Genomic DNA, 22,686 nt, shown 5'->3' with positions numbered 1-22,686 from the left:
GTTGAGACTGTACACAAGCAAAAGGAGTTGAAGTTGCCGGTCCGGAAGTCGGCAGTTGAAATTAAGCCAACAGCAATTATGGTAACGAATGCAGCAAGCAGCGGCAATTACAGTTCAACAATTGTTCAACATTCTTAAAGCACTAAAAGCCACAAACAGTCTACCAGAGACTCCGACTCTGATACCAACAACAACAACCAAAACAGCACGAAAAAACAACTTTATGTTTCTTTGCGAAACAGAGCGTGTAAAAGGGAACGCGATATGTGTTTGTGTGTGAACAAACTCAAAAGAAAGAGAAGCTGCATATTTTTATATCAACAGTCGCAGTTTTTTTTCTTTCTTTCTTCGAGTGCGGGGCTAATTATTCAGTCTGTACTTAAATCATGTCTAGTGTGCAGACCTCTTTTTCGGGTTTGCGGTGCACTTTTTAGGGCAGTTCTAGAAAGATTTCTCTATGCTTCAGACTTGACTGCGCTTAGCATTTCTAATTTATTGGGGAGTTTATGTGCGTTGCAGGCATAAATTACTTAAATAGAAATTTAAGCAAATTACAAATAAAGTAAATTTGGTTGTGCTGTAATTCTTTCATTGTTATAACCCGCTACACACAATCCTATCAACAATATTTATGGTACCTGATTACAATCCATAAAAATTGTATAAGTTTTTTAAAAAAATATAGTATATCAATATAGCAAATATACCATTTAGTATATTTTAGCATTATTTCAGTATATTAATTTAATATTTTTAAGTAAGAATTGAAGAAGTTATTTAAAAATTATAGTATATTAATATACCAAATATATCCTTCGGTATATTTAGCATTATTTTATATGTTTGAGTATACAATTAGTTTAGAATTGAAGAGGTTAATAAAAAATATAGTATATCGATATACTAAATATAGGCTTCGGTATGTTTTAGTATTTTTTTAAATATATTCACTCGATTTTTTAAAGTATAAAATTGTATATGTTAACAATTAAAAAAGTTTGTTTAAAAAAAAAATATTGTATGTCGATATACTAAATATAGTATTCGGTATATTTTAGTATCTTTTCAGTATATGAATTTGATTATTTTGAGTATAAGATTAAAGAAGTCAAAAATGGTAGAAGTTATTAAAAAAATATACATATCGAAATACCAAATATAGCTTTTGATATATTTTAGCATTTTTTCAGTATATTAATTGGATTATTTTAAATTTCAAATTGCATAATTTAAAAAATTAAAGAAGTTATTTTAAAATATAGTATGTCGATATACCAAAAGAAGCCTTCGGTATATTTTATCTTATCTTTATTTATATATTTTTCGATATATTATTTTGATATACTATTTTAAGAATAATACGAATACGAATCGAATTCAAACCGATAATTTTCCATGAGCCCGTTTAATTTATATTAATCGCCATTCTTGCACAACAATTTAAACAAATATAATATTTAAGCACTTAACATAACTGCAATATTGTAGTATATTGTTTGTGCTCAGACATTTTCCTTTTTAGCATCAGCTTTAAGACTTCTCAATTAGTTAAATTTATCTGCAATATTTTGGCTGATTATCTCCACTTAATTGTTCTTCAACAATTATTTCGTCTGTGATTTAATAAAAAACAACATTTCTAAAATCTGTTTTTCCACTATGTTATGTTTTTGCCACTTAAATGCACAATTTATCTTACTTAAAACCGAATTAAATTATAATAAACTGTGGTCGCCAACTATTAAGCTAAACAACACACATTTTATTCAAATTTATGGCATATTTTGAATTAAATTAAAATTATAATATTGTGTTGGCATCCGTTTTAGTTTTTAATGCTTTACGGAAGTGAAGAGGTTAGTCTAAAGCCACTCAAACCACAAGCTCAATGAATATTATATGCGATACAATATCGATAGCATAAAGTGTGTGTGCCATCAGATCAGATTCTGTTTCTGTTGCTGATTCGCATCCTTTGCTGGCTCTGGCTTTCAATTATAATGAAATTTGCGCAATGATTGTGCAATCAGAGGACTATTAGATAGCACATGTCAAACAAATAGAGCCCTCTATGAAGCCATATGTGTTATCTTATCGCCACTCTTTCCCTGCTCTTATCGACGAAATATAAAAACAACAGACAGCAGGAGGAGAAAAGGGAGGCAAGGGGAGGAAGGGAACACGCGTGCCCAGTTCAATGGAGTTATCGCTGAAAGCGTTCAGCACAATGCGTTTTACAAACTCCCTAAAGCTATTTCGAAACCAACTTTTTTCTCTTTTTTTGCAACCGAGCAACAACAGTAAAAACAGCAAAAAGGAAAAAAACAGCAAACGAAGTTTTTTGCTTGTTCGTTGTCGTTTGTGGGGCGTAGAGGCGGGAAGCGGGGGCGGGGGCGGGGGAGTGGCACACAGTGGCATGTCTCGGTGTGGGCAAATAAATGCCAAGTGCTACGCAAAACCAAATAAAGTCGAGCACATGCACACACACACTCACACTCCCATTCACATCCTCATCCACATCCACATATCCACACTCACACTCACATCCACACAGATACTTACACGCACGCACATTTAACAGTAACAGACGTTGGCAATGAACATGAATGCACAGCACTTCGCACAGTGGGTCACGGGTTGAGAAAACTGCATTAAAAATATAATTTATTAATAGCTAATGGGTTCGCTTTGTTTGCTTCCAGTTCGTCAAGTTTCTAAGGCTTTCACAACTTATTGTTACTGTTATAAATCGATTAGGAAAGGCTTATGAATTAAATATCAGAAATGTTTCGAATTTCAAAATTAATAAGGAAAACCCAATAAATGCATCTGAATCGTAAATTTTCATTATCATATCCCAAATTTGATAGATTGTAAATAAATAAAAAATAAATAAATAAATAATAAATAATAATAATAATAATAATAAATAATAATAATAAATAATAAATAAATGATAAAGATTTAAAAATAAAATATCCCAAATTTGATAATATTTCAAAGCATAATATTTACATTTCAAATGTAAAAACTGCACATAAAATATAAATTATTCGTAGATAAACCCATTGTTTTGACATAATGTTTTATATTATCTACTATGAAAGCAGCTAAAAAATCTTATAAAGATATTGGAGTTATAAATCGATCATTTAAGGTCTACATTTTTGATTCTGTTCAACCCGATGAAAATCAAAATTTATAAAGAAAACTCTCAAAATGCCAGTAAATCAAACATTTTCATCTATATCATAAAAACCGTTCAAATTTATAAACAATTTATCCATTTTGCAAAAGCATATGGATATGAAACAGTATTTCTAAAATAAAATTTAAAAATAGAAATATATTTTATTCACTCACCAGAACTGCAAAAGCAACGTTGAGTATATTCCCATTTTTTGCTGTAAAAAAATAAAAAAATATATAATGTATTTAGTTATTATTATTTTGACAACAAAATCAAATTTAAACTAATCAATTGTATAAGAACAAAGAACAAAGAAAATTGTCGTTTGTTACTGGGAATATATGAAAAGAAGAGTGTTATTAGGTAGTTTAATAAATCATCTTAGTTGAGGTAGTTTATTAAAACAACTTCTTAACTAGTCTAAATATCTATAAATAATGAAATTACTTTTTTCAAACTAGTCAAAATTATTACTATATCTTTTTTTTCAATAACCATTTCTTAATTACACTCTTATTTATTATTTATTTATTTAGTGGTAGCAACTAAGTCCATCGACTCGAAATTTACACTAAATTTGTACAATTAATTAAATTAATCATTTCGCTGAATGTTGTCATAGTATTTAACCAGTGTGCATTGCTGGCAAGTAGGCAACTGGCAGCAGAGTCTTTTAGTCCTTTAGTTGCTCAATTTCAGTTTCACACTTCCGTCGCCACAGACGCTCACCCCCACACACACACACAGACACAGAGACACATCCACATAAGGATAGGAAAACATGTATGTACATATGCAGATGGGTGTCCTTTGGCTGCAGGCGTAAAAACGTGAGGCGTACAATTTACGCCAGAAAAATAAGAACAACAACAAGAAGCAGTGGAGTAACAGCTAGAAGCACAACGACGATGATGAGGAGGACACAACGATGACGACGTCGAGGAGTGCGCGCAAAAGGACATGCAACAACAATTAAAGTTTGAAAGAAGCAACGCCGGCGACGACGCCGCTCAACACGGAAAAAGTAAACCGAGCAAAAGTTGTTAACGGCGCATAAAAAAAGTAGAAAAGAAAAACTGCACGAGACCAGAACAGAACAGAGCAGAGAACAGCGAGCCAACAAGCAACCAAACGGTGGCAAAGTGATGCAAAGACGACAAACGTGGGGCAAGCAAAAGGAGCAAAGGGGAGCAAAGGGGCAGCTGAACTGCCAAGTGGCAGTCGTGCAGTAAAAGGCACGCGCATGAAGCCGGAGGACAGCGAATGGACAGACAGCGGACAGCAGGGGACAGAGGGGAGAGCAGAGAGCAGAGAGCAGGGGGCAAAGTTTTTCGGGGCGAACAGACAGCGGCAAATTCGCATGCAAATTGTGCGCGAAAAAAGTTGAGAAAGCGCCAAAATGAAAGAAAATTTCTGCAGTTGCAAGGCAAAGGGGGGAAGGCAAAGGCACACAGAGAGGAGGGAGGGGACGTAAGGAATATGATAGGAAGCGCAAGGCGTATGTGCGCAAGAAAGTTTTGCCACATAGATGAGGCGCACACATGGTGCAAAGGCATAAAAGCGCACACACATCTGTCTGTCTTCGTGTGTGTGTGTGTGCAGAACATAAATGTAAACAATGAAATTGTTGAATAAACAGTAGGATGCGGGGCAGGGGGTAATGGGGCATGGGCCAACAAGGGGGGAGAGTGGCAGCAGGCAAACAGCCGCCGGAAGAGCTTTTGCTTGTCATCATTTCACGACCCGCTGCCGGCAAAAAGGTGTGAGACAACGGCAATTATCACAATTGTACTCGGCCTTCCCCCCTCTCTCTTGCTTCCCCTCTCTTGTGCCACTCGCTGCACAAAAACTGAACCTACAATCATTGCCATTTGCTATTCATTCATTCATTCGTGTAGCAGCCCGCGTCACTTGCCACTTGCCACTTCCACAACAACATTTTCCCTACTCCTGCCTGCTTTCTCCATTTCAACATTCATTCAGCTCTACGCATTGTTCGTGCTCGACGCCTTCGCCGGCCTTTTGTTGCCTGTTCCCGTTGCTGTTGCCGTTGCTGTGTTTACATTTACACTTTGCAAGCATCATTTCCATGCCTCGCCTAATGCTCAAGGCTTTGTGGCAGGCAGCAAGCAGTCAGCAGAGTCTCACTGAGGCAGGCAGCTCAGCAGTCAGTTCGCAGTTCTAAAAGCGTTGCCTACTTTGCGGCGCATTTAGTTAAATTGTTTATTTGCTTCACTCGCTCTCACTCTCTCTCTCTCTCTTGCTCTCTCTTTCAGTTTGCTCACAATCAATTAAAAGTGAGCTGCCAATGTTTAATTAAGCTAAAATGCAGTCGTCGCATTTTTGCCTTCTACTGACATCGCGATTTTAATTAGCGCCTAACTCTTTTTCTTTTTTTTTTTGGGTAGCGGCCTGAAATTGAGTTATTAGTCGCTCATTATTGGAACTTTTTAATGCAGTCAGTCAAATAGTTGCTCGCTGCTGACATCCTACTATATAGATTCCAGCGATTGCCTTCCGAGTCGTCGCCTTCTGTCGCCTTCAGTTCGGCTTTGCTCGTTCCTTCGAGCGTAAAAAGTCGCCAATAATTGGCTACTAATGGTGCCACATCAAAAACTTTCAACGATTGCAATAAAAAATCTCAACGAGCAACTTTTTCCTTTCCACAACGAATCACAAAAAAAAAAACCATCACGAAAGTGAGCAGCAGCATAACAATAAAAGTGAAAAGCAGCTGGGCAGAAGAAAAGTGTGCTCGACTAAGAGATACGCTAAAGAGTATTCAAAAAATACAAATTTAATGTGTTTGCAGAGCTAATTTACTAATATACTATTTCTAGTATTTGGTATACAGCTTCTTAAACAAACAGAACATTTAAATAAGGCTAGAAATATAAACAGCAGATATAATGTCTATAAACAATCATTTTTATTTATCTATATTAGACTTTAGGTCATTACTAAAGCAAGTTTTTACATCTCAAAAAGGTATATATTGTGCTCTATGGTATATTTTGAATGCAGTACAATAGGGATATACCAAATATAAGTTTCGGTTTGTTTGGTAAAGATTTTTGTGGTATATTTTTGGTATATTGTGAATGTAGTATAATATCGGTATAACAAATATAATTTTCGGTATATTTTTGTGTTTTGTGTGGCATGTTTTCTGTATATTTTAAATGTAGCATACTATCGATATACCAAATAGAAATGACTATGCAGTTTAGAATTTTTGTGGTATGTTTTTGGTATATTTTGAATAGGGTATAATATCAATATACCAAATATAAGCTTCATTATATTTTAGTATTTTTGTGGTATATTTTTGGTATATTTTTGGTATATTTTAAATGTAGTACACCATCGTTATACTAAATAGAAATTACTATGCAGTTTAGTATTATTGTGGTAAATTTTTGGTACATTTTGAATGTGGTATATAATTATACCAAATGTAAGTTTCGACATATTTTAGTATTTTTGCGGTATACTTTAGGTATATTTTTAATGTGATACAATATAGATATACCAAATATGAGTATTGGTATATTTTTGTATTTTTGTGGTACGTTTTTGGTACTTCTTACTTGATATTTATTGAAGAATGGTTTAGCTATTAAATTTCCTGTCTTCTTTCACATTTAATTGGCTTTTTATCATTGCCAAGCTACCCATTTCATCCCGTTTCATACAGGGTACAACAAAATAAAAAGTGAGACAAACAATTAACATTTTCATTTTGTGATTTTGTGCTTTAACTTTGCAAGCGCTATTTATTGCACTTGTCAGTGTTTGCGATTGTCGTCGTCGACGTCTACGTTGTTGTCGATGTTGTTGTAGTTGTTGTTATTGCAGCTGTTGTTGCAATGAAAATCATTAATGCCAGCGGCAGGCAGCTAACAGAGCAAGTGAGTAGAAATGTGGGCTGTGGAGTGGGAAGAGTGGGGAAAAGGGAGCGGAGACAACGCGTTGTTGCACCTGCAGCATGCTGTTGTCAGCTCATTGCAAGTTCTATGTGTTAATGGGCGTGGATGAAGCAGTGAGAAGCGGAAAGGAAGAGCAAGGGGAGGAGGAGGGGGGAATGGAGAGTAGTCTACTCACTTGGCACGCGCATTATTGCAAACAATTTGCCCCTGTTTGTGTAGTGGACAAATGACAGGCAGGAAGGCAGCAGGCAGCGAGGCAAAAGGACAAAGGACAATGGCGGCAGCTAAAGCCGGCGTTGGCAATCGGAAATGTTGCCAAAGTTCTATGGCAGTCAGACAGCGCACACACACACAACACACTCACACACACACACACTCAGCAGCTGCCTTGCAGGCATACACACAAAATACACACACACACACATGCTCGCTTCATGTGTGTTCGCTGTGTTTGTAGCCTTGCAACTCTCAGTCTCAGTCGTGACTTTCTGCTGGCTTCCATGCCACGCCCCCTTGCCACCACACTGCCCCGCCCAACGCTTGCACAGAGCTCGCTCGCTTTGCCCTTTTTTGGCCCTGCAGTGTTTGTTTTAATTTAAATAAATGAGCTTAAGCTTGATCCTTTAAGGCCTCCAACTCCAACTCTGACTCCAACTGCAGCTGAGTTGTTGTCGCCCGTCGCTAGAGGGCGTTGCGTGGCGTTGTTTAGCCGACACGCCCACGCAGACGATGGCGACGTCATCATTCAGGAATATGCAAGTGCTCAGCACATTTTTAAGTCAAATTGCTTTGTCGCTTAGCAGCAGCGTCCAAGTCGCCGGTCATTTGTCGCCCCCGTCCGCCCCTTCCCTCGGGACGCAACCTGACCCTACTGCTGTCCATCTCCCTTCCTTCCTGCCTCCCTCTCTGTCCAGTTCGTTTCTCGTTCAGGCGTTAAAGTGAATGCGCCTTGACAGCGCGTCGCGTTGGTCGCCAGTTGAGAGATTGACGTTGGCGTTGGCACTTGCAGCTGACTCCGGTTCATAGCTCAAGTGTTGCTGCCGCTGCTGCGTGGCATGTTGCACTTGCTGTTGTCGCCCATGTTGTTGTTGTTGTTGTTATTCTGGGCGCACTTCAAACGGCTTTTGTCGCTGCTCCTTTCGCTGTCGCCGCTGGCTGAGCTGCCACTTTGCCTCATTGCATCATGACATTCCTTCTCTCTCTCTCTCTCTTTCTCTCTCTCTCTCTCTCTCTCTCTCTCTCTCTCTCTCTCTCTCTCTCTCTCTGACTTTTTGGGCCAGCTGTTGGTTTACCTTGCAGCAAACTGCGCTGATTTGCAGTTTCTTCTTTTCATTTGTTTGGCGCAGTCTTGTTTTTTGTTTTTTTCGTTTGCAGCTTGTTTTTTGTTTACATGGCAAATTTATTTATGTTCGCGCGCTGTGGCACATTTTTCGGTATCCTTCTTAAATATTCCCTTTTCTTAAGTGCTGATGCAAATTTGTTTTCACTGACAGCGTGCACAGCGAAAAACTAGCGCGAAAACAAATGCAAAAAAATAGCAGAAAGATAGAGAAATGTTTTCCCAATGAGTTGAAGTTTAAACAGAGAAAAATTTAGCTAAAGATTTTCATTACATTTCATTTCGCAATGAATGCTACAACTTTTCAACTCAAGAACAATGCGGCAGGTATCCAAAAGTTGTTCGCTCTCGTATCCATCATCGTGTTTAACTGCTGTAAGGTATAATTACAGTTAAGCACTTTTTCCGTTATGCTTCTTTATTTCTTCTCTATTTCACTCTCTCTCTCTCTCTGTACTCGACTGTCGCATTTTGAATAAAAGAAATGAATTTTTCGGTATTATTCTCAAAATATACCGCTTATCAAATTGGCTTAGTTTTAAAATATACCATAGATAGCTCAATGAAAAAGCAAGACCCCTAGTGTTTAATAAAAAGTATTTCTTTAATAACTTCGACAATTTTAAATAATCATAACTACGTAGTACATACAACAGCTTTAAAAATAACGCTAGCTAAAAGTTGCGTGCAAACATAACAAATGCTGTCGAAAAATTATAGCTCTTATAGTCTCTGAAATTGGACAGACGGACGGACACACAGACACACAGACGGACAGACGGACATATCGTATGATCAAGTATTTACTTTATAGTAAGCAACAATCGTTGATAAAAATAAATACAAGTAGAACTGCTAGCTAAAAGCTTGTATCTATTATTGTAAGCAACAATCGTTGAGCTTGTTAGTTTAGCAGACAAGCGGATCTAATGAATATCACGTGAAAATCGCATCGGTATCAGCTTCCCATGTTTGATAATGGAATTGCAAGGTTTTCATTCTTTCTCCACTTTAAGCAGTTCAAAGTGTGTGGAAATGGCCAAGCTATTGAATGGAAATGAATGAAAATTGGGTTGGGAAAAAAGCTAAAAGCAATCGCAGCTTATTTTCAAAAGCACAAGTGTTTCAATTCACAATTGCCAGAGACACATTTTCCAGCAAATGTGTTGCGGGCAATCAGCTAAAAAGAAGCCTTTCTACGACTAAGTAGATATACTAAATTGTAAATACACCTCAGGCTAAATAGTCTACGCTATTTATTAGATCGTCTTTAGAGTCAACTCAAAATCCAGAGCTATTACCTAAAATAAATAAAATAGAGTATCTATCTTTTATGTTTATATTTTCTATACTTAAACATCTAAGAAAGCTACACTCAAGTGTGCTCTTAATCTGTTCTCTATAATAGTAAGACACACCTGTATTATCTTAAAAATATACCAAATTAGTATGCGGACAAATATACCTAAATATATATTTGTATATTCACATAAATACTACAAAATATTGAAATGTATATTTGGTGTATTCATATATATACCGAAAATACCGAAATGTATATTTGGTATATTCATATATACCGAAATGCATATTTGTTATATTCATATATATACCGAAAATACCGAAATGTATATTTGGTATATTTACTGAAAAACACCGATGTGTATGTGATATATTGATAACTTATAATATATGTCAAATATACAGTAGAATCCGGTTATAACGATGCCGCTTATAGCGTATGTATACTGAAAAATACCAAAGTGCACATTTGGTATATTGATATAACAAGTTCTGTTTATCTCTTATAGTCTCTGAGATCAAAGAAATTATTATTAGTATTAAAACATAGTTTTGAAATATATCAAATGAATATACCGAAGTGTTCATTTATACTGGAACGTATATTTGCAATATACTGGAACGTATATTTGCAATATACTGAAACGTGTATTTGGTATTTATTGAAGCGCATATTTGGTATATACTGATTTTGTACGTACCGAAAAGTATATTTAGTATATTCTGTTTTGATATATACCGAAAAGTATATTTGGTATATACTGATTTGGTATATTTGGTACATACCGAAAAGTATATTTGGTATATTCTGAATTGGTATATACCCAAAAGTATATTTGGTATGTACAGAAATGCATATTTGGAATATGATATTATAAATACCGGCAAATTTTAAATACATCATCGTCTCAGCTGTTGATACTGATAAAAAGAATATGTACTTGATGGCGTCGCAGGAAAGAAAAACATAAAGCTACTTTTCTATCTTTAATTTTCTATCTTTAAAGCCCTTTTGTATGCCATACTCATCTTTCGGTCAGAATCGTTCTGTTATTTAAATGCATTGTGAATAATTGCTGCCTTTCTGCTGTTTTCATTCATCGCCCACCAAAGCAGAACTTAACATTGTTTAACTAAGAATAGACCGCAGTTAAGAGTCTTAAATGGAACTCGAGCAATTCAATTGTGTGCAGTTCAAATCAAGATAGTTGAGAGTTCTTTACCCCAACCAGCAGCATTTGAATAAGTGAACACAATATAATAAATCAATTGTGGTTTTCGCTGATAGAAAGAGAAGAGAGCGTCGGCAGCTGATGCGATTGAGAGAAGAATTCAACAACTCCAACTTCTCAGTTCTCAGTTCGCTGGCTCAGCTGTCGCTTGCGCTCTCTATGTGCAAATGCAGTCGCAGTTGAAGCTGAAGCTGAAAGCTGACGCTGAAGCTAATTCAATAAGCAAATCGCATTTCCTTCTCGCAGCTGAAAGTTGCCTTTTTCGCTTAAGCGAATTGGAGATGGGGGAATTCGTAGCGTATTTCAAGCCCAGAGGCAAACGCATTGACACCTCGTCAAAAGTTTGCTTCCCTCCTTCCCCCTTCCCTCTTTCTTCCCCACTCTCTCCCTTAAGGAGTGCACACGCGAAGAGAGAGAGAGAGAGCTTACTAACTGCTTTAGAGCAAATTTAGTATTAGCCGAGTGCTCAATTTCACACAGAAATTAAATTACAGACGCGTCAAACTGCAGCGCGGCTTTTACGTGGGCGTGGCACACACACACACACACACACAGTGGGTGGAGGCGAAGGTAAAGCAAATGAGCGAACACCTCGTTAGTTTTCTGCGTCTTGAAACTTTTTTAATATTTACATTCATATTTTGCACCTTTTGGCTTTGCTGACGCGGAAAACTCGCCGCTTTCTTCTTTTTTTCTTCTTCTCTTAAACACACACACAAACATACATACATATATAAACGAGTATTTTCCTGCTTTTCCGGCATGCCAGCAGGATGCAAAAGGTGGCCATAAATTCGTGTTTGTGTTGCAAAATTGCATTTGCCTTTACTTTGAGCTGCGGATGAAGAAACTGCGCGAGATAGCGAGCCAACACTTGCCTTTCGCCTCGCATTTGCCAACGCGGGTCGACAACGAAGAGGTCGAGGTCGGGTTGGGGTTGGGGTTGGGGAATGCAGGGTTGGAGGGTTCGAGGTCGGGAGCGATGCCTGAAGGGAGCCATATTGGCCGCGCCTAAAAGCAGGCAGCGTAAAATTGTAAAACTGCGCCGCGCCGCATATAATCAAGTTAGCCAGCAAACGTTGCTCCTCTCTCGCTCTCTCCCTTCCCTTTCTCTTTCCCCCTTACTTATACCCTGTACTCATTTAAAAGACGTTAAGGCGGGTATGGCAAATATGTGAGAGAGAATGTAATGAAAAGATAATAATAATCTATACTTTTTGAATAAGGAATAAGCTAAAATCACGCTAAGTTAAAGTAACAAGTTCATTTAAATGAAAATTATATATTTTTCTTTTTAAATTTAAAAGAATCCAATTTATTTTAGATCTACAGATTCAGTTGGTAGTATGAAACTGAAACTCTTCAGAAAAAGTATTGATATACTATAAATGTTAGTATTTAAAAATATTGTATTTAAATGTGAGTATTAAAAAATTGAGTACTTAAAAACTAACAAATATAATAAATAATTTATAGTATACTCTTGTTTGTATTTAAATACTGAATATATAAATACTAAATATGCATTTAAATACTAACAATTTTAGTATATTCCGTATTAAAATATTATCTCTAGTTTAAAATTATTTATACATCAAGACTTATGCTTAGTAATCTAATATGCAAAAGCTTTTCGATTCGTTAATATTACTTTTTACATTTTTTCTAAAAACGAAAAATGGCAAAGGAAAAAGAATAATAATATTAAAAGTAAATTCCTATGGGATTCGTAGATTGAAAAGTTTTCAATAAATGTATTATTGTTATATAAGATATTGAGTTGTTATCAACTCGTAATTTAGTAGGATTAATTTATTTAAAGGCTATTTTGAATTGTCCTATTCATATACTTTAATGAAAATCATAATGTATCCTACTTTTTTTGTTATTATATTTTATTTTTAAAATAAAAATTGTTTAAAAATAAATACATTAAGCTGTTATAAATAAATTTTGAATCGAAGTTTAATTAAGGGTTTTTAAATGCGAGGGTCGTAAGCTCTGCTATTTTAATGTTCACAGCTGTACATTATTTGGAAATATAATTAAAAAGTTCTATAATATTAGAAGTAATTTTAATTTCATGCTTTCATGCAGTTTATAGCATATCTGGTTAGTCTATCACAAGAGTCTTTCTACCCTTTAGCACCCTCTTGTTTATTTCTATTGTTGCAACGCGTTGCAGCTGCAGCACTTAAACTGAACACCATTTGGTGTTGCTGTCCATGTGAAAGAGTGCATATGTGTGGCAAGTGTGTGTATGTGTTGTGTGTGTGTGTGTGTGTGTGAGTGTGGTGTGTGTGTGTGTGGTGTGTGCGAGTGCGTGAAATGCTGTAAAATAAATTTGTTTGGCAGCAAATTTTTGATGTTTTTCACAGGCGGCTCTCTAAAAACATTTTTTGTTGGTCTATTTGTGTTTGCTTGCAGATGTCAACAGCACTTGGGATTGATGCAGCTGCAGTAAAATCAAAGCAATTGGCACAAACAACGCACAGCAACAGCAACAACCACAACAAGAACAATAACAACAAAGTGGCAAATAGAAATAGCAATCGAAATACAAAAAGAAATCGAAATCGAAATAGAAAATCGAAAATTCAAATGCAAATAGAAATTGCGGCGGTCGCAACACAAAAAAAATAGCCATAAAATAGCAACGACAACAAGCGGCAACAGCTGCAGCAAATAACAAACGTCAGCTGCAAATCGCAAAAAACAAGCCACAGCAACAACTACAACAACAATTGAAACAACAACGACAACAATCAGCAGCAATAGCAACAAAATGGAGTGGCATTTAGGCCCTCTCTTTATCATTTTGATAATGGCCGCCAAATGTGGCAGCGGCAATGGCATGCCACAGAGTCAGCAACATCATGGTAAGTGTGCATAATATGGCCAATTTGCCCCACTGTACGTGTATGCTAATTCAATCTAATGGCCACGTGCGGCGCCGCACAGAGTCAAATTCACAGCTGGATCCGGATCCGGAGTTTATTGGCTTCATCAACAATGTCACGTATCCGGCTGGTCGTGAGGCCGTTCTCGCCTGCTCGGTGCGCAATCTGGGCAAGAATAAAGTAGGTCATCTCCACCACCTTCTTCCACCTTCCACCTCTATCTCTCTTGGTCACCTTCAACTTATTCCTCTAATTCCCAATTGCCACTTCGATCTCTTAACAGGTGGGTTGGCTGCGTGCCTCGGATCAAACGGTCCTCGCCTTGCAAGGACGCGTCGTTACGCACAACGCCAGGATCAGTGTCATGCACCAGGACATGCACACGTGAGTACAGTGAAGTCTCGATGGGAGTGTAGAGGAAGTGAATAACTACAGACGGAAGACTTGGGAAGACTTCTCCCCAAATCAAAGTTTAAAATTTGCAATATAAACATCTTTAAGTTGAATACCTAGAAATTATAGATGTAGAGGAATGAACACAGAGGAAGAGAAAAGTCTTCCAATATTCAACAATATAAAAGATTTCAAAGACATTAGAGTTCTTAGATATAAATTCTAAAAGAAATTATAGATGTAGAGGAAGTGAATGAACACGAAGGGAGAGAAAAGTCTTTCAATATTCAACCAAAAGATTTTAAAGAACATTAGTATTCTTAAATCAAAATTCTAAAAGAAATTATAGTTGTAAAGGAAGTGAATCATCATAGAGGAAGAGAAAAGCTTTCCAAAATCAAGAATACAATCTTTAAAGCAGTTTAAAATTGAGACAAGAAAATGAATGGCAAAATTTCCTATTTTACTAAAGAAATTATGTTAATCTTCTTTCATAACATTTTTACAAGCTTTTAATTCCTGTTGTTTAGATAGTTTTAGTTTTTCTTTCAACTTAAAAATATCAAGATAATATATAAGATCAAAAACATTCGTCTTAAAATTTGTGTTCTTGAAATAAGACCATGTTAAGATCACATTCTTAAAAGTAAGTGCATTAGTCTAAAAAATGACAAATTTTCAAAATAAGAACAAAAATTCTATATTTAGGTTACAAAATTCTTTAATCTATCGAGATTTCTTTAAAGTTTATATATAGATTTGAATGTATTCGTGTATAGCTCAGTTAGTTGAGCTGTTGCGAACAATTCTCAATTTCAGTCTTAAGAGAATAAGTCCTGCTTTTCAGTATAGTGACTTGTATTATAGAAAGTTGAGCTTTTCAATTTATAAGGTTCAGAAATAGTTCAACAGTGTCTGCAATTAATTAGTTTACTGCTCTTTCCACATAATTTTGTACCCAATCACTGAAAACGTAATGAGCAATATTATAATAATAGCCTGAAGGCCTTTGTCGCTCAGGCTCAACTCATTGCAATAGGGAGTCGTTATTTCAGTATAATAATAATAATAATAAAAATATTATTATAATAATCCAGGACAGGAAAGTTTTAAATTTAAATTTAAATCATATATTTAAAGATTTAAATATTTATATTCAATTTAAAATATCAATATTTATCATAAATAATATACATATCTATATATCTATCATTCATCTTTATCAATTTCTATCATCAATTTCCCCTCAGCTGGAAACTGAAGATCAGTAAGCTGCGTGAAAGCGATCGAGGTTGCTACATGTGCCAGATCAACACGAGTCCCATGAAGAAGCAGGTCGGCTGCATCGATGTCCAAGGTATGTGTTGAGTTGTTGCATAATGAATGAAATCAAGCTAGGCGCGAGAGTGAATAAGGAGATTAACTGGGGGATATTTGTGTGTGCTCTGTGTGTGTGTGCGTTTTGCAGTGCCGCCGGACATCATTAACGAGGAGTCGTCGGCGGATTTGGCGGTGCAGGAGGGCGAGGATGCGACACTCACATGTAAGGCCACCGGCAATCCGCAGCCGCGTGTCATTTGGCGACGCGAGGATGGCGAAATGATTCTCATACGCAAACCCGGCAGTCGCGAGCTCATGAAAGGTGAGTTTACCTCCCCTCTCTACCCCTCTCTACACCACCACCACACACAAAGTAAACTCTTTCTCTCTGTCATTCACAGTGGAGACATACAATGGCTCATCGCTGCGGCTGCTGCGACTCGAGCGACGTCAGATGGGCGCCTATCTCTGCATAGCCTCCAACGATGTGCCGCCGGCCGTCAGCAAGCGCGTCTCTCTCAGTGTGCAATGTAAGTGTTGCTTCTACAGTGGCAACCACAACTCCACAACGTTTGCTAACCGCCACTTTTTATACCCGCTAGCCATAGGGTTGAAGGGTATTATAACTTTGTGCCAACAGAAAATATTTGCAACAGCCAAAAGAAGGCATCTCCGACTCTATAAAGTATATATAGCCATGTCTTTCTTTGCGTCCGTCTGTCTGTCCGTCCATCTGTATGAACAGCTAGATCTCAGAGACTATAAGTGATAGAGCTATAATTTTTTTTCGACAGCATTTGTTAAGTTCGCACGCAGATCAAGTTTGTTTCAAATTTTTGCCACGCCCACTTCTGCCCCTGCAAATCAACAAAAATCGAATAAGAAGCGTAATTTTAAAGCTAGAGTCATGAGTTTTGGTATATGCCATGTCTTTCTTTCCATCCGTCTGTCTGTCCGTCCATCTGTATGAACAGCTAGATCTCGGAAACTATAAGGGATAGAGGTAGAGGATAGACTATAACAGAAGAAGGCATCTCCTACTCTATAAAGTATACAAGCCATGCCTTTCTTTCCGTCCGTCTGTCTGTCCGTCCATCTATATGAACAGCTAGATCTCAGAGACTATAAGAGATAGAGCTATAATTCTTTTCAACAGCATTTGTTATGTTTGATCGCAGAACAAGTATGTTTAAAATATTTGCCACGCCCACTTCCGCCCCCGAAAATCAACAAAAATCGAATTAGAAGCGTTATTTTAAAGCTAGAGTCATGAATTTTGATATATACTATATTAAAACTATAGGAATTGAGATTCCCGATTTGGTGGCTATCAGATACAAAATTCTCGAAGTTCTTAAAGAAATAGTTTTGTATGGGCAAAATCGTTAACTTTCTATGTTTATGCTTTAGCTGACAAGCTGGTATATTTTGCACTCTATAGAACATCTTGAATGTAGTACTACATCAATATATCAAATATATTTTGTTATACTCGTATATTGTGTTGGTATATTTTGAGAATACATATTACCGCAATATTTTGCTTTTACTCAAAATGAGTATCGGGTATCTCACAGTCGAGCACACTCGAGTTTAGCTTTCTTACTTGTTTTTTCTGTGTTTTGCAGTTGCGCCCATGGTGCGTGCACCCAGCCAGCTGTTGGGCACACCGCTGGGTTCCGATGTGCAGCTAGAGTGCCAAGTGGAGGCTTCCCCCCTCGCCCGTCTCCTACTGGCTGAAAGGCGCACGCACCTCGAATGGTTTCGCCAGCGTCTCAACAGCGAGCCTCGAGTCTGGCTCGCCGGGTCCTGAAATGTTGCTCGATGGGTAAGTCAGACATTGTTCTCTTCTACTTTTCTCTCCTTTTTGTCATTATTCTTTACTGTTTATAATTTGGGTTGGTTTCTCATGTTCAAGTTAAGGCGATAGTTATCGCTCGGTTAAATTTATCGCCCAGATGAAAACGTTTCAGCTTCATCAATGTATCAAACTTAACAAAACCATAAACTATAACTTTTTTATGCCGAGTTATAAAGCAACTCTTTGCTTCAGCTTTTTATGTTTTGGTTTACATTACCAAGACACGAAAATCAAATAACAAAAACAATTTTGAGGCTAGACTTACAATTTTTGGTTTTGGTCTTTATGATTTCTTAAAAAATCGATTGCGATCACATACAAATTTTAATAGGTATATAAGTAATAATTATATATAATTGAAAATTTGGTATTTTCAATGTAATAGTATATTGATATACCAAATATAGCCTTCGGTATATTTTAGCAGTTTTTCAGTATATTAATTTGGAATATTTTAAGAATATAATGAATTCGTATATTAATGTACCAAATATAGCCTTTGATATATTTTAGTATATTAATTTGGTATATATTCGCGCTCTGTGTCTGTGATATCGGGTATCTCACAGTTAAATCTTATACATATGATATATTTTGAATGTAATAGTATATTTATATACCAAAATACTTTCGTACGGGCAAAACGCCTAATGCCTCATTAGCTGACAATCTGGTATTTTGTACACTCTATGGTATATTTTGAATGTGGTGCAATATTAATATACCAAATATATCGATCGATATATTTTAGTAGTTTCAGTATATTAATGCGGAAAATAATGAAATAGTAATTCATATACCAACTATAACGTTTGGTATATTTTTAGTATTTTGCGGTAAATTAATAATTTAGTATATTTTAAAATTAATACCGCACTGTTTTGCACTGTATTTGACAGTGTGATAGTATATAAATATACTGAAATACCTAATGACTACAGGTCTTTGTTTCATTAGCTGACAATCTGGTATTTTTTCGCACTCTATGGTGTATTTTGAATGTAGTACTATATCAATATACCAAATATAGTGATTGGTATATTTTAGTATTTTTTCAATTAGTAGGAATAATATATTTATATACGAAATGTAGTCTTCGGTATATTTTTTGTATTTTTGTGGTATATTAATTTGGTATATTTTAAAATGAATACCGCATTGTTTTCGTTCACAATGAGTAGCAGGTATTTGACAGTCGAGTTTTCTTAATTGCTTTTTATTTTAGTTTGATTTAGGTGATAAGTGTTAACTTGAGATTGAGAAACCGACCCTAAACTAATATATGAATATTACTTAAAATTTCGGTTATTTATGCAATATATACTGTCCTTAGACTGGCATTTAAAAGTTGAATAAATAAAATAAACATTTGTTGGCTTTCGGCAGGCCCAAATATGGGATAACGGAGAAGCGCGATGGCTATCGCGGCGTCATGTTGCTTGTGGTGCGTTCCTTTTCAGCCTCCGATGTGGGCACCTATCACTGCGTCAGCACAAATTCGCTGGGTCGTGCCGAGGGCACACTGCGGCTATACGGTGCGTATGCGTAATCGCAGCAGCGAGTCAAGCCACAACAATAACAACAACAATTCCCTTTCGGTATCTTTGTTTTTTTTGTGTTGTTGCAGAAATCAAGCTACATCCGGGCGCTTCGTCGAGCAACGATGAGCATCTAAATTACATAGGCGGTAAGTGGCGAGAAATCTCGCGAGAATGCGAGACAGAGACAGAGAATGAGAGAGACGGAGAATGAGAGAAATTGTGTATTGCAGGTCTCGAGGAAGCGACGCGCAATCTGGCCGCCAGAAGGGAAGCGACCACGTGGCAGCTTTCGTTGCTGTTGTCGATGCTGCTGTTGCTGCCACTTCGGTTGCCACCGTGGGACGCGTGATATCAAAACTGAGCGAGAGCCGGCAATCAAGTATTCCTACAGGTGTTATCCCTCAGTCTCCCTTGAAAAAACACACACACAAAACAAAAAATATATAATAACAATTCTCTCCAGCTTAAGCTCCCGCTCAAGTTTTCCCCTTTTTCCCTAAAAAAAACTTTTGTTGAACCATATCGATGCAAGGTGAATGCCAAAAAAAGAAAAAGCAAAAATATATATATAGTACATACAATACATATATCATTTACATACGTATCACGATCAATGTTGTTTCCCCTCCGTCGAACGTCGAAAAGATATCAAAAAACAAAAACACAAATCGAATGCCAAACTGCCCCCAAAAATAAACAAAAAAAAAAAAACAAAAAATATGTCGCATAATGTTAAATTGCATATAATTAAACACGAAATACTATAAAATAGTGCATAAATATAATTAACGAAAAATTATTGAATAAATTATCGCAAAAAACCAAAAGATGCGTTTTTCTTTTCTGCACATTTTATTTAGATTTCGAACCACTGTGCAGCTATTGCGTTGAAAAAAGAAGGTAATTAAATTGCTTATATGCCGATAGATGCTCTGTTGCATCATCTGCCCAGCAGCACCGGACAAGCGGCATGCAACATGCGTTTATCACAAGCTCAGTCTCAGTCTCTTGCCCCTTTGTGGAAGAGCTTTCCCAGATTGGGGAAGGATGTCAGTCCGCCCAGCTGCACATCGGTTGACTATATATATCGGGGAATATATACAGAGGCTGTGCATTAAACGAGAGCGGAAGCCAGAAGCGAAGCTATCAACTTACGTTGAACAACAATGTGGCGAGGCGATTGTTTGTCTATTAAGTGTTGGATTTAAACCAAAGTTAATGTGAGAAGATTAAGTATACTGAATTGAACTACGATTGAATGGAGCTAAAGAGTAGACTAACACTATTTTTAAAGTGAGCTAAGATTAAATTGAGCTAAAGAGTAGACTAACTCTATTTTTTAAGTTATCTAACCATTCTCTGTCTACAATCAATTTTGAAAGCAATGCAAAGTATGAAGGATTTTGGTTTGTATTTTTCTTTAAAGTTGTTTTTTTCTTAGCTTGAACCAGAATAAAACAAGTAAGAAAGCTTTAGTCGAGAGTGCTTCATTATGAGATATCCGCTACCCACTGTGAATAAAAGCTAAACAGTGCAGTATTAACTTTAAAATATATCTAATTAATATACCGACAAATACTATAAAATATACCAAATAAAATCTAAACAGTTCGGTATTAACTTTAAAATATACCAAATTAATATACTTATAAATACTACAAAATATACCAAATAAAAGCTAAACTGTTAGGTATTAACTTTTAAATATACCAAATTAATATACCGATAAATACTACAAAATATACCAAATAAATGCTAAACAGTGCGGTATTAGCTTTAAATAATACCAAATTAGTATACTGACAAATACTACAAAATATACCAAATAAAAGCTAAACAATGTGGTATTAACTTTAAAATATACCAAATTAATATACCAACAAATACTGCAAAATATACCAAATAAAAGCTAAACAGCGCGGTATTAACTTTAAAACATACCAAATTAATATACCGACAAATACTACAAAGTATACCAAAGGCTATATTTGGTATATTGACATAGTGGTTCAAAATATACCACAGATTGAAAAATATATCAGATTGTCTGCCAAAAGCAGTAAGCGTGATTTGTCATACAGTATTATCCTTAGAATATACCGAAAAATATACCAAAATATACGAATTTTAAGGAATCTTAAATACTATTGTAGTTATAATATGCACCAAAAATCGACGGACATGACAATATCGTTTCGGAGGTGACGATGATCAAGAATATATATACTTTATGGGGTTGGAGATGCCTTCTTCTGTAATACCATTCCACCCTATGGTTAGCGGGTATAGAAATCCGATAGACAGTTACGTATAAAATATATTTGAGTTCTTTCTAGATATTTCAGAGTTTCATAAAAATTAACTTCGTTTTAAGAAACAAATCTTTAGGTCGCAAATAAAGATAAACACTAACTGAAAGCGCAAAAAAACATGATTTATTTAATAATAAGGAATAAGAAAGGAAAAATATAATACAAATGTGAAGATTTAAACATAATGATTTAAACTTTATTCTTGTAAATATGTTAAAATCTTCACATTTCTATTATATTAGCCAATGGAACACAAGGGAAAAGTGTACGAGAAAAAAAAGATTACAAAACAAAGGAATTAAGATATTATATGTCATATATTATTTGGCATCACTTTTTTAAAGCTCTTCCAATCGAGTCCGTGGCAGCTGCAGCTGATTCCTTTCCTGTAAAATGGAACTTCGGTTCAAGGCGAATTGTTGCAAGACGATTTCGGGTGTCTCATTGAACTGCTCCAATGCCAGTTCCATCCACTTGGTGGCCAGCTGTTGCTCCCCTTTTTTTGCTGAGATGTCTGCCCAAGTACATGCAATCCTGTGTATTCAACTTGGCCCTGGAAAGCGTGAACAGAATGTTAGCCAAGGTCGAGATGTTTTACAGTTCAAGACACAACTTGTATTTCTCGTTTTGTAGCAATCCTTTGGCCATGTCCCGTTCATCCAGCTCATGGATTCGCTGTATGCGAAGCAATTCTTCGGCAGCGTGCTTCACATCTCCTGCAGCGATAATTTCCAACCTATAATCCGCTATCTGCTGCAGATCTTCGCCCTCTTCGCGTTTCAAATAGTTGTACAGGGTAGGCACATCCTTGTGCATCCTGCGCACCATCGGAAAACTATTCAACGGATTCGAAACGAAGCCAAGAGGATCAAGCAGAGCTTCCTGCTCCCGCTGCACTGCATCTTTCAGTATACTGTTGGCATTCATCATCAATTTATTCATGATTTTTATTCCCTTTTTCTTGAACTTACATGCGAATGTTTTTTTAATTTCTGCTCTACAGCATCGATGTACAGGCGCAAATCGTTGAGGAGATGATCCTCGCCTTCCAGCACACGCTGCATATCATGTGTCGAGGTGGCAACCAATTGACACCTTGCGACACATAATAGTGAAAATATCAACGTACAGAAGAAAAACATTCTGAATAGTAACTGCATAGAATTGTAACTAAACTCAAACTTAATATAAAGCTACAACCAGCTGGCTTTGCCTTGAAATTAGCATAACTAATTGATTGGCTACGCTGCATTATAATCAGCATTGCGGAGTTGGAGAAGAATCTTTGCAAGAAGAATCTAGAGAGAAATTATATCTGCCAGGTTAATTTCCTAAAGACGCTAATGTTCCTTACTTCGGTAAATAAA

General features: G+C 36.3%; 3 protein-coding genes across 3 annotated transcripts in view; 1 reads left to right on the top strand and 2 right to left on the bottom strand.

Moving 5' to 3' along the window:
* LOC133837340 (uncharacterized) overlaps positions 1-3,481 on the bottom strand; it is a 129,789-nt gene extending 126,308 nt beyond the window's left edge. The window contains exon 1 of the mRNA XM_062268060.1: positions 3,364-3,481. The gene's annotated coding sequence lies outside the window, so the exon portion shown is untranslated. The remainder of the gene's footprint in view (positions 1-3,363) is intronic.
* Positions 3,482-13,422: 9,941 nt separating this feature from the next.
* On the top strand, positions 13,423-19,828 carry LOC133838443 (lachesin). The gene is given in 11 exon segments (XM_062269556.1): positions 13,423-13,871; positions 13,954-14,072; positions 14,176-14,276; positions 15,536-15,642; positions 15,754-15,927; positions 16,007-16,135; positions 17,234-17,319; positions 17,321-17,433; positions 18,853-19,001; positions 19,094-19,153; positions 19,238-19,828. Coding segments are annotated over 11 exon segments (1,251 nt in total). The 5' UTR covers positions 13,423-13,777; the 3' UTR covers positions 19,357-19,828.
* Positions 19,829-21,604: 1,776 nt separating this feature from the next.
* LOC133838781 (uncharacterized) lies at positions 21,605-22,485 on the bottom strand. The gene is made up of 3 exons (XM_062270007.1): positions 22,291-22,485; positions 21,933-22,232; positions 21,605-21,872 (listed from the first exon to the last, which is right to left on the bottom strand). Exons 2-3 carry the CDS (start codon positions 22,145-22,147, stop codon positions 21,761-21,763), a joined length of 327 nt encoding a protein of 108 aa, XP_062125991.1. The 5' UTR covers positions 22,148-22,232; positions 22,291-22,485; the 3' UTR covers positions 21,605-21,760.
* Between the last annotated feature and the right edge of the window lie 201 nt (positions 22,486-22,686).

The sequence above is a fragment of the Drosophila sulfurigaster genome, chromosome 2R (assembly GCF_023558435.1).
Source record: "Drosophila sulfurigaster albostrigata strain 15112-1811.04 chromosome 2R, ASM2355843v2, whole genome shotgun sequence".
In the NCBI taxonomy this organism is placed as follows: Eukaryota; Metazoa; Arthropoda; class Insecta; order Diptera; family Drosophilidae; genus Drosophila; species Drosophila sulfurigaster.
This window is presented reverse-complemented; position numbering and strand designations above follow the sequence as displayed.